At 59.1% G+C, this 10747-nt stretch overlaps 1 protein-coding gene across 1 annotated transcript; it reads left to right on the plus strand.

The window, feature by feature from the left end:
- Positions 1 to 8267: 8267 nt before the first annotated feature.
- Positions 8268 to 10528, plus strand: LOC129539186 (vomeronasal secretory protein 1-like). Its single transcript, XM_088841700.1, has 7 exons — positions 8268 to 8357; positions 8714 to 8835; positions 9157 to 9227; positions 9457 to 9567; positions 9763 to 9840; positions 10168 to 10368; positions 10503 to 10528. Exons 1-7 carry the CDS (start codon positions 8268 to 8270, stop codon positions 10526 to 10528), a joined length of 699 nt encoding a protein of 232 aa, XP_088697826.1.
- The last annotated feature ends 219 nt before the right edge of the window (positions 10529 to 10747 follow it).

Raw genomic sequence — 10747 nt, forward strand, 5'->3', positions numbered from 1 at the left:
TTCAGCATCCCCGGTGGTTCTGCTTGTCTATGGGGTCCCTTGGAGGGGGCTGAGGCAGGGAGGGGTGTGGGGCCCGGTGTGGGACCGCCCGGCCTGGGTGGGGAGGACCCCAGGTCCGTGCCTGGGCAGGTCTGGGAAGGTGAGTTACAGCCCTGAGGGTAAATCACCACACGTCAGCTTGTTCAGACACCTTTTGGGGGCTTTTTGGTGTTTTGTATAAGGTTTAAAGAATCTCGGATGGCGTCCACGAGGCAGTGAGCCTCGGAGACGCGAGGCAGAGCTCTGGACTGCCCTGAGCACAGAGGCCGCCGGGCAGGGCGCGTTGGGGCTGTGCCGGGGACGGGGTGGCCAGGGGCTGGAGTCGTGGGGCTGCTCAGCTGGGGTGAGCAGGCTTTCCTGAGCTCCCTGTGGATGGGCTCTTGGAATAACTTCAGGGGCTCTGGGCACAGGGGTTGCCCCAGCTGTCTGGGGCTTGGCCCTGGGCAGTTGGGCTGCTGCGTGGGGGCCCTGAGTGGGAGAGCCCGACGGGCAGGTGTGAAGTGCGGGCGAGACCGGCCTCTTGGGAAGGGGAACTGTCCGTGCCCAGACGCGGCTTCCAGTGGGCAGGATAGCACCGAGCCGACCCACCACACCTGGGCCTGGCTCCTCGGCCTCAGAAGGGAGCCGGGGTCTTACCCAGCGTCTGAGGGTCTCCACGGTGTCCTCTGGACACCCATCTGGGACGCAGTGCCAGCTCCGAGGTTGCCTGTGGCGGGTGCACAGGCGCCTCAGGTGCGGTCACTCAGCTTGGCCACACTCGGGGCTCACAGGGGCCCACTCAGCTCCAAAGGGCAGCCTGTGGGAATGGGGTTCCCTGACTGCTCATCTGGGGAAGGGCCCAGAGGGGATCGCACTGCAGCCCCTTCCCCTGGGGGTCTGCTGGCACCTCTTGCCCATGGCTCCTTGATGGCATCATCCCAGGGTGGAGCCCAGGAGATCAGTGGCAGGTTCTGCAAGTCACAAGGGCGCAGGGTTCCTATCAGAACTCTTCCTGCTCCCAGCAGTGGACACAGGGCTGGCTTCAGGTGAGCAGCAGGGAGCCCAGGTATCGGGTCCAAGGCCCTTCGTTACCTCCCTCCAGGGGCTGGCTGATCTGCAGCACTGGTCCACTGGTCTGCCTCTGGTGGCTCTCCAACACCTTAAATGGGTGTTTTCACGTTTGTCCAGAGTTAATAATTGCTCCTTGGGGGAAGTGTGGAGCCCTGGGACCTGCTTGGCCAGGCTGGAAGCTGCTCAGTTCAGCTCAGTTCAGTTCAGTCGCTCAGTCGTGTCTGACTCTGCGACCCATGGGCTGCAGCACGCCAGGCCTCCCTGCCCATCACCAGGTCCGGGAGTTCACTCAAATTCTTGCCCATTGAGTCGGTGACGCTCTCCAGCCACCTCGTCCTCTGGAAACGGCTCAGCGTTTACTGAAGGAGCCGCACTTCACAATCCCGACAGAAGAGGGCGCGCGACAGGCGCCGAGCGCTGCGCGTCACCACGGACCCGCGACGCCGACCCGGTTTTGCACACCAGGCGCTGCAACGAGAGCCGGGTAGCGCCTTAGGTGGGCTTCCCCTGCAGCCAGACCCTGCACGGGGCGCACTCAGCTGGCCCCCCCAGTGCGGGGCGCGGTCTGCTGAGGACCAGCCTGGCCGTCCCTGCGCTGCTCTAAGTGAGCTTCTGCCCCGGAGGAAGCCCTGGGGGAAGGAGTCCCGGGGGCCTGTGGTCAGGGCTGCCTCTGTGCCAGGAAGGACGGGTCTGGAGGTCCTGGGGGCCCTGACATGACGGCCCCCTTACACTGCCCAGATAACCTAGTCACCCCCGCGTGGCGTGGCCACTGCTCTTCTTCAGTTCAGTTCAGTTCAGTCACTCAGTCGTGTCCGACTCTCCACGACCCCATGAGTCACAGCACGCCAGGCCTCGCTGTCCATCACCAACTCCCGGAGTTCACTCAAACTCATGTCCATTGAGTCGGTGATGCCATCCAGCCATCTCATTCTCTGTCGTCCCCGTCTCCTCCCGCCCCCAACCTTTCCCAGCATCAGAGTCTTTTCCAGTGAGTCAACTCGTCGCATGAGGTGGCCAAAGTATTGCAGCTTCAGCTTTAGCATCATTCCTTCCAATGAACACCCAGGATTGATCTCCTCTAAAATGGACTGGTTGGATCTCCTTGCAGTCCAAGGGACTCTCAAGAGTCTTCTCCAGCACCACAGTTCAAAAGCATCAATTCTTCGGCGATCAGCGTTCTTCACAGTCCAACTCTCACATCCATACATGACCACAGGAAAAACCATAGCCTTGACTAGACGGACCTTTGTTGGCAAAGTAATGTCTCTGCTTTTTAATATACTGTCTAGGTTGGTCATAACTTTCCTTCCAAGGAGTAAGTGTCTTTTAATTTCATGGTTGCAATCAGCATCCACAGTGATTTTGGAGCCCAAGAAAATAAAGTCTGACACTGTTTCCACTGTTTTTCCATTTCCCATGAAGTGATGGGACCAGATGCCATGATCTTTGTTTTCTGAATGTTGAGCTTCAAGCCAACCTTTTCACTCTCCTCTTTCACTTTCATCAAGAGGCTTTTGAATTCCTCTTCACTTTCTGCCATAAGGGTGGTGCCATCTGCATATCTGAGGTTATTGATATTTCTCCTGGCAATCTTGATTCCAGCTTGTGCTTCTTCCAGCCCAGCGTTCCTCTTGATGTACTCTGCATAGAAGTTAAATAAGCAAGGTGACAATATACAGCCTTGACGTACTCCTTTTCCTATTCGGAACCAGTCTGTTGTTCCATGTCCAGTTCTGACTGTTGCTTCCTGACCTGCATACAGGTTCCTCAAGAGGCAGGTCAAGTGGTCTGGTATTCCCGTCTCTTTCAGAATGTTCCACAGTTGATTGTGATCCACACAGTCAAAGGCCTTGGCATAGTCAATGAAGCAGAAATAGATGTTTTTCTGGAACTCTCTTGCTTTCTCCATGATCCAGCGGATGTTGGCAATTTGATCTCTGGTGCCTCTGCCTTTTCTAAAACCTGCTTGAACATCTGGGAGTTCACAGTTCACATATTGCTGAAGCCTGGCGCGGAGAATTTTGAGCATGACTTTACTAGCGTGTGAAATGAGTGCAATTGTGCAGTAGTTTGAGCATTCTTTGGCATTGCCTTTCTTTGGGATTGGAATGAAGACTGACCTCTTCCAGTCCTGTGGCCACTGTTGTGTTTTCCAAATTTGCGGCATATTGAGAGCAGCACTTTCACAGCATCATCTTTCAGGATTTGAAATAGCTCAACTGGAATTCCATCACCTCCACTAGCTTTGTTCGTAGTGATGCTTTCTAAGGCCCACTTGACTTTACATTCCAAGATGTCTGGCTCTAGGTCAGTGATCACGTTATCGTGACTATCTTGGTCGTGAAGATCTTTTTTGTACAGTTCTTCTATGTATTCTTGCCACCTCTTCTTAATATCTTCTGCTTCTATTAGGTCCATACCATTTCTGTCCTTTATCGAGCCCATCTTTGCATGAAATGTTCCCTTGGAATCTCTAATTTTCTTGAAGAGATCTCTAGTGTTTCCTATTCTGTTGTTTTTCTCTATTTCTTTGCATTGATCACTGAGGAAGTCTTTCTTATCTCTCCTTGCTATTCTTTGGAATTCTGCATTCAGATGCTTATATCTTTCCTCTTCTCCTTTGCTTTTCGCTTCTCTTCTTTTCACAGCTATACTAGATGGTCAACACCGAAATCAGATTGATTATATTCTTTGCAGCCAAAGATGGAAAAGCTCTATACAGTTAGCAAAAACAAGACCAGGAGCTGACTGTGGCTCAGATCATGAACCCCTTATTGCCAAATTCAGACTTAAATTGAAGAAAGCAGGGAAAACCACTAGACCATTCAGGTATGACCTAAATCAAATCCCTTATGATTATACAGTGGAAGTGAGAAATAGATTTAAGGGACTAGATCTGATAGACAGAGTGCCTGATGAACTCTGGACGGAGGTTCGTGACATTGTACAGGAGACAGGGACCAAGACCATTCCCATGGAAAAGAAATGCAAAAAAGCAAAATGGCTGTCTGAGGAGGCCTTACAAATAGCTGCTCTTCTTAGGTGGAGGTAAAAACTACAGAATGATCTCTGTTAGTTTCCAAGGCAAACCATCAACATCACAGTAATCCAAGTCTGTGCTCCAGCCACTAATGCTGAAGAAGCTGAAGCTGAACGGTTCTGTGAAGACCTACAAGACCTTCTAGAACTAACACCCTGAAAATATGTCCTTTTCATCCTAGGGGAAAGGAAAAGGAAAGTGAAGTTGCTCAGTTGTGTTCAACTCTTCGTGACCCCATGGACTGTAGCCTACCAGGCTCCTTTGTCCATGGGATTCTCCAGGCAAGAGTACTGGAGTGGGTTGCCATTTCCTTGTCCAGGGGATCTTCCCGACCCAGGGATTGAGCCCTGGCCTCCCACATTGTAGGCAGACGCTTTACCATCTGAACCACCAGGGAGACGGTTCATCATAGGGGACTGGAATGCAAAAGTAGGAAGTCAAGAAACACCTGGAATAACAGGCAAATTTGGCCTTGGAGCACGGAATGAAGCAGGGCAAAGGCTAATAGAGTTTTGCTAGGAGAACGCACTGGTCACAGCAAGCACCCGCTTCCAACAACACAAGAGAAGACTCTACACATGGATATTACCAGATGGTCAACATCGAAATCAGATTGATTATATTCTTTGCAGCCAAAGATGGAGAAGCTCTATACAGTCAGCAAACACTAGACCAGGAGCTGACTGTGGCTCAGATCATAAACTCCTTATTGCCAAATTCAGACTGAAAGTGAAGAAAGCTCTGCCTGCTCCAGGCGGCGCATGCAGGGCTTGTGGGGGCGGCACCCCTTCTGCACAGAGCCTGGGGGTCTCTGGGGGTCGTGCTCCCTCCAAGAAGGTGCAACGGACGTCCTGCCTGGTCCTGCATTGCCCTGGGCTCCAGGTCTTACCCGCCAGTGGTCCCAGCAACCACCTGCCTAAAAGCTGCACCATGAGTTGGGGGAAGGAGGCTGCCCGCGGGGACCCCAGACCTCGGTTCCTCCAGAGTCTCTGCTCTCTGGTTCTGAAGATTGACCTTCTGCTTTGCCTCTGTTCACATGTACGTCTCGGGTTTGTCTCTTCCCTGATCTCGTCTGTCAGTCCTCCTAGGAGAACCAGCGTTGGCTTTATTTACTTATTATCTTTAACGTCTGTTTACTTGTTCACTTATTTCTTGGCTGGCCCGGGCCTTTGCTGCTGCGCGAAGGTGAGCCCTGGTTGCAGAGAGTGGGGGCGGGTCTCTAGTTGTGGTGGGTGGGCTTCTCACGGCAGCAGCTTCTCGTCGCGGGGCTCGGAGGGGGGCTCTGCCCGGATCGGGGACGCAGCGGGTGCCTGGACACCAGCAGGCGGATTCTCACCCACTGGGCACCAGGGAAGCCCGGCTCGGCTTCAGACGGTGCTTTCTCAAGTCCCCTTCGCGGGGTTTCGGCTTCTTTGTGTGAAATCCCTCCTGTCCCTGTTTTAGGTTTGCTCTGTGACTTTTGAAGCACCAGTTTGAAGCTGAGTCCCCTTAAACCCGAGCCCCTTTGTCAAGTTTATAATTAAACTCCATCCAAAACCTTCTTTCCTGTCTTTTCCTGAACCTGTTCCCCTCAAGATGGTCAAGTATAAAAGAAAGGGGGGATAGAGACCCCAAACCAGCTCCCGTGTCCCTAGCTTTTGCCTCCTGGGCCTCCCCTGGTTCTCGAAGGGTTGGCTCCAGACGTGGTGAGTAGGAAGTGTGGAGGAGAAACCAAGAACAGCCGCTGGGCTGGGAAACTGGTGACAGTTTGGGCCGGACACATGCGTTAACGGTGTTTTTACAGAAAGCAGACCCCCCACCAGATGAAAGCTGCTGACCACAAGCACGGAGACCCCAGGCCCTTGAAGCCACCCAGAGCGTCGAGCGCAAGCTGTTCACACCTCGGCAGCCCCCTCCCCACGTGGCCTGTGAAGCCTGTCTCCTAACCAGCAGCTTGGGACGGGCTGGGGCCCCGGCCTGCCGTCTCCCCAGGCTGCTGGCCTCCTGAGTTAAGCAGCTTTTTCTTCTCCACCAGCTCTTGGCGCTTGAGTTTTGGCCTTTCGAGCAGCCGAGCGTGGGTTCGGTACTGGCCTCATCTGATTGCACGTTCATTTATTGACTTCTCTGTCTGTTTGCTTCCAGTGCAGAGTAGGCTGTGATCAAGGCAGAGATAATTCGGACAGGGAGGCCACGGTGCAGCGGACGCGGAACCGCTCCACGCGCAGGTGGGTGGCAGCGGCTCCAGTGCAGCCTGTCGAGAAGGTCGCCCTTTCTCCTAGAACTGCCGTTATGCCTCTGTCCAAACAGTCTGTGGGCCTCCTGCTGATGTACGTGCCTGCCTGTCCACCACTCACATGGACCTGCGTCTATAAACACGGCTTAAATGACTTCTTATCTGCCTCGGGGTGGCTGCTCAGAGCCTGCTTGGCCTGCCAGCCTCTGTCCATTTCCCAGTGAACCCCAGCTGGGCCGTGGACCAACACTGCCTCTTGGGCGCCCAGTGTCCGGCTGTCCGGGGGTCCTGTGACAGTGGGCTGGGCTGAGGGGCCTCTGCAGAAGCCAGGGTGTCCTGGGTCCAGGGGACAACCTGTGACTCCAAGACGTGGCAGGGGGCACCGTCCTGCCAGGCCCTGGGAGAGGGTCATACAGCCCGGGAACACGGGAGCCTCTCCCTGCGGCCGGATCTGCCTCCTTGTCTCCTGAAAGGGCGCTGGGCCTGCCCCCTGACTACCTGGGGAGGACAGGCCTCTGCTCAGTGGCACCTTGAATGGTAATCACGGTAATTACTGGGTCCAGCTGAACGTTCAATTCCGCCCCCAGGGGGTAGGGTCATGCGAGTGCGTGGTGGTGGGAGGGGGCACGCTCTGCCCCGTGTGGCACAAATGCACCTTTGTGGGGCCCCAGGGTCCACCTGTGGCCCTGGCCACCTTCTCGGACAGCCCCGAGTCCCAGGAAGGCATGCCAAGACCAGAACCTCCTTCATCCCCAGGAAGAGAAGGGGGCCCTGCCCTGGCCCAGTGCTCCATGTCCGTGACCTGGTGGCAGCTGGACTCCGCAGAGGGCGGTCAGACACGGCGAGGGGCTGCCACGAGGGAGCAGGTCAGACGGCCCCTCTGAGGGCGGGGGTCCCTCTGAGGGCGGGGGCCCCTCCGTGCCCTGGACATGCAGTTGTGAACAAGCGGGCAGGCTCCCCACTGGGCTCAGACAGGTGGACAGACACCGGTGGGGTCATTCAGGCAGGAACTCCAGGGCAGCGGGCTGGGCAGCTCCCAAACTCCCCATCCGGGCCTGGGAGCTGACGGAAGTGGGCCTGTGAGGTGGGACTAAGTTACAGATGGTGAGGTGAGATCGCCCTGCAGCCCAGGCCTGGCGTCCAGTAGGAGAAGGCACGAGAAGACAGAGGGGAGGGCCGGGGTGTGGCCGCAATCCAGGGGCCGCCGGGAGCTGCAGGAGGCAGGAGGGACCCCCCCAACCCGAGACTGCAGGGGCCCGGCCCTACTGGCTCCTGGTTCTCAGACTTTGGGCCTCAGCACTGGGAGGGAGTACGCTTCTACTGTTCTCAGCCTCCCCAGTCTGGGGGCCCAGGACATGAAAACTGTTCTCCACAGACAATCCACAGGAAATGTGACACAGTTGGGGCACACCTGGAGGACTCCCCGAGGAGGCCGTGCTGAAGCTGAGCCCCAAATCCTCAAACAGTGCAGAAGGTCGCAGGCCAGGGGGCCGCAGGGACAACCGGCCGCCAGGGCGGCAAGGCCAGGACTGAGCTTCATGCCCACCTCCCATTCCTTGCCCGCCCTGTTCGCCTGCGGGTCTGACCACCAGCTCACGGAAGACCCTGCAGGAGGGGGGAGGTGCCCTTAGAGAGGGGGGCAGGCTGAGGCCTAGGCCAGAGGCCCCCTCCCGTGGCCCCAGCTGCAGGACAGCCCTCCGTCCCGCGGGATGGCCCTCTGCCCACAGACCGCGTGGGGCCCTGCGCCTTAATGAGCCGTGGGTAGAAATGATGGGTTCCCTTGCCAGCTGGCCGCGGAGCACGGGGGGCCTGTGCCAAGTGCCCGGGACCCCGGGGGGTATAAAGGGCGGTTGAGGGAGGGCTCGCAGAGCCTCTTGGAACCTGAGTGAAAGGACCTGCTGACGGCGTGAGCCCAGAGCCCCCGAGATGAGGACCCTCACCCTGACTCTGACCGTCGCCCTCGGCCTGACCTCGGCCCTGCAGGCCTGGGACAGCCTGTCCTTCCAGGGGCCGGATGTGAGGCTCCGGGGGAGGGTGGGGTTCGGGGGTCCCAGGCTGAGGCCTCCTGGTCCATGGAGGCCAGCGTACTGGGGTCAGGAGGGAGATGTGGTTTAGGGCTTGGCCCTGACCCTCCCCACAGAGGGTGACCGCCAGGGCTGGGAGACGGGGGCCAAGCGGGCCTCCGCCCTGGGCACTCAGCCCCACGCAACGCCCCAGGAAGATGCTGGAAGGAGGGGACCTCAGATGTGCTGGGGGAGCAGCCTGGGGGTGTCCAAGGGGCTCCGGGGGGCATCGGGATCGAGGGAGCTGGCCGTGGGTGGGGTGGCTGGCGAGGCGGAGGAGAGGCGGCCACCAGTTCCCACGCGTTTCAGGTTTCCGGGAAGTGGTTCATCACGGCCTTAGTGGAGAGCAATGGCCTCGTGGGGGACAGGGTGTTCCCCATCGTGTTCTCCGTCCTGAGCGACACCCACGTGTGGGCTTCCACGACACACAGGTGAGTGTTTGGGCTGCTCCTGGCCGCCCACTGGCCCCGCTCTCCCGGGCCCGAGGCCCTTCATCAGGCCGGGCTAGGCAGCGGCTGCGAGCCCACCCCCTTCAGGGTCCTCCCGCCGTCCTTTAGGCGTGGGGAGAGGCTGAATGCCCGCTGAACTCTGCAGGAGAAGGGGCTGGGGCTCTGCTGGGCCAGGGGCGGGGTAGTGGAAGGCTCCACCCGGAGTTGGGGGACCCTGCGCTGCTCCAAGGTCGGGGTGGCGGCCCCGAGCATGCCCAGGGTAGATGGGACCTCAGGCCCCTGTGCACGGGGCTGTGTCCTCAGGAACCGGGGGTACTGCTATGACGTGGATGTCGTCCTGGAGAAGACCAGAGCATCCGGCACTTACACTGCCTGTGAGTCTGGGATGGTGGGGTGGGGCCCCAGAGCGGGAGCCCCAGGCTGGGTCCTGTGGCCGAGAGGGGGCCGTCAGGATGGGGAGGCCCCTGCTGCGGCTCAGGGCAGGCGGGGGCACCACGGGACAGGTCACTAGATCCGGGGGGCATGGCAATTGGGGGGCCTTGATGCCACCAAGCCAGGCGCCAGGACTTGCTGCTAACACGCCTGGCTCGGGGTCCTCTGCAGTGAGGGGCAAGACCCACGTGGACGTGGAGGAGTTGCCTGCGAAGGACCATCTCATGTTTTACTTCGAAGGGCCGTTCGAAGGGGAAAGGTTCAGAGCAGCCAAGCTCTTGAGTGAGTCCCCTCTCCCAGCCTGGCCCCGTCTCTGCTCCAGGGGCCCTGCCCACCCGGCAACAGCCCTTCCCTGCCCAGGGCTTCAGCACCTCTGAAGGGGCAGCGCTGGAGGGCACGAGACACGCACAGGCCCACGCGCTGGCCCTGGTGTGCCCAGGGGCCTGTGTAGACAGACAGTGCCCTCTGGCCCGACAGACCGCTCCGGGGGCACATTCCGAGTCCTGCTTCCTGGGGTCTCAGGCCAGGACTGGGTCAGCATGGCGGAGGCAGGAGGTGCTGATGGAGGAATTCTCGGGGCAGGGATCCTCACAGGGGGTGAAGGCCAGGGTCCTCTGGTTAGAGGGCAGCGCAGTTCCCCTGGGAGGGGTGTCCTTCCATGTCAGGGGCCTGACCCTGAAAGTGGCTCTGGGATCTGTCCTGGGTCCCCCTGGCTCCCAGGGACTCGGGTGTCCCCCGGGGCTTCCTCCCCTCCTTCCCCGGGACCTGCCGGCTGGGAGGGCCCCATCTCCTCTGCACCTACTCGGCGTCCACCCCGGACGGACCCCTCCTGCCCTCCCGGGTGTCCCCCAAGGCCTGACTCACCAGGCGCCTGGCCTGCAGGTAGGAATCCCGGTGTGAACCCAGAGGCCCTGCAGGCTTTTAAGAAATTCGCACAGCGCAAGGGCTTTTCCCCGGAGGATGTCTTCACACCTGAGCAGACGGGTGAGGGGCCGGGGCCTCTCTGCGTCCACTCCACGTCCCGGGGCCCTCCCTCCGTCCTCTCCTGCTCCTCCCTGGCCCCCGGCCCCTCCGTGGGGAGACGTCAGCGCTGTGACGGGTCACAGGGAGCCCCGGGAGCTCCGCTCTGGGTCTCATGTCTTGGCTGCGGATGGTGAGGGGTCTGGGCTGCTGTGCGGGGCGTCTTCTCACTCCTGGGTTTGTGTTGGTCTCTGCAGAAAGCTGCGAGCCGGAAAGTGACTAGGGTGAGTGGTGCTTGAAGCCCGAGGGCCCTGGATCACTGGGGCGGCGGGTCCGCCAGGCTCCCAGGGCAGGCAGGAGGGACCCCGTGGGGCCAGGAGGAGGTGGCTCTGCTCTGCAGTCCCTCCAGCCGGCCCCTCCCTCAGGGTCTGTTCCTGGGCTTCACTCGCACGAGGCGCCCTCTCTGTGCTCGGGGCTCACTGCTGTGTCACTCAGGCCGTCT

The sequence above is a fragment of the Moschus berezovskii genome, chromosome 11 (assembly GCF_049115385.1).
Source record: "Moschus berezovskii isolate FMDL1 chromosome 11, NW_MosBer_1.0, whole genome shotgun sequence".
Classification (NCBI taxonomy): domain Eukaryota; kingdom Metazoa; phylum Chordata; class Mammalia; order Artiodactyla; family Moschidae; genus Moschus; species Moschus berezovskii.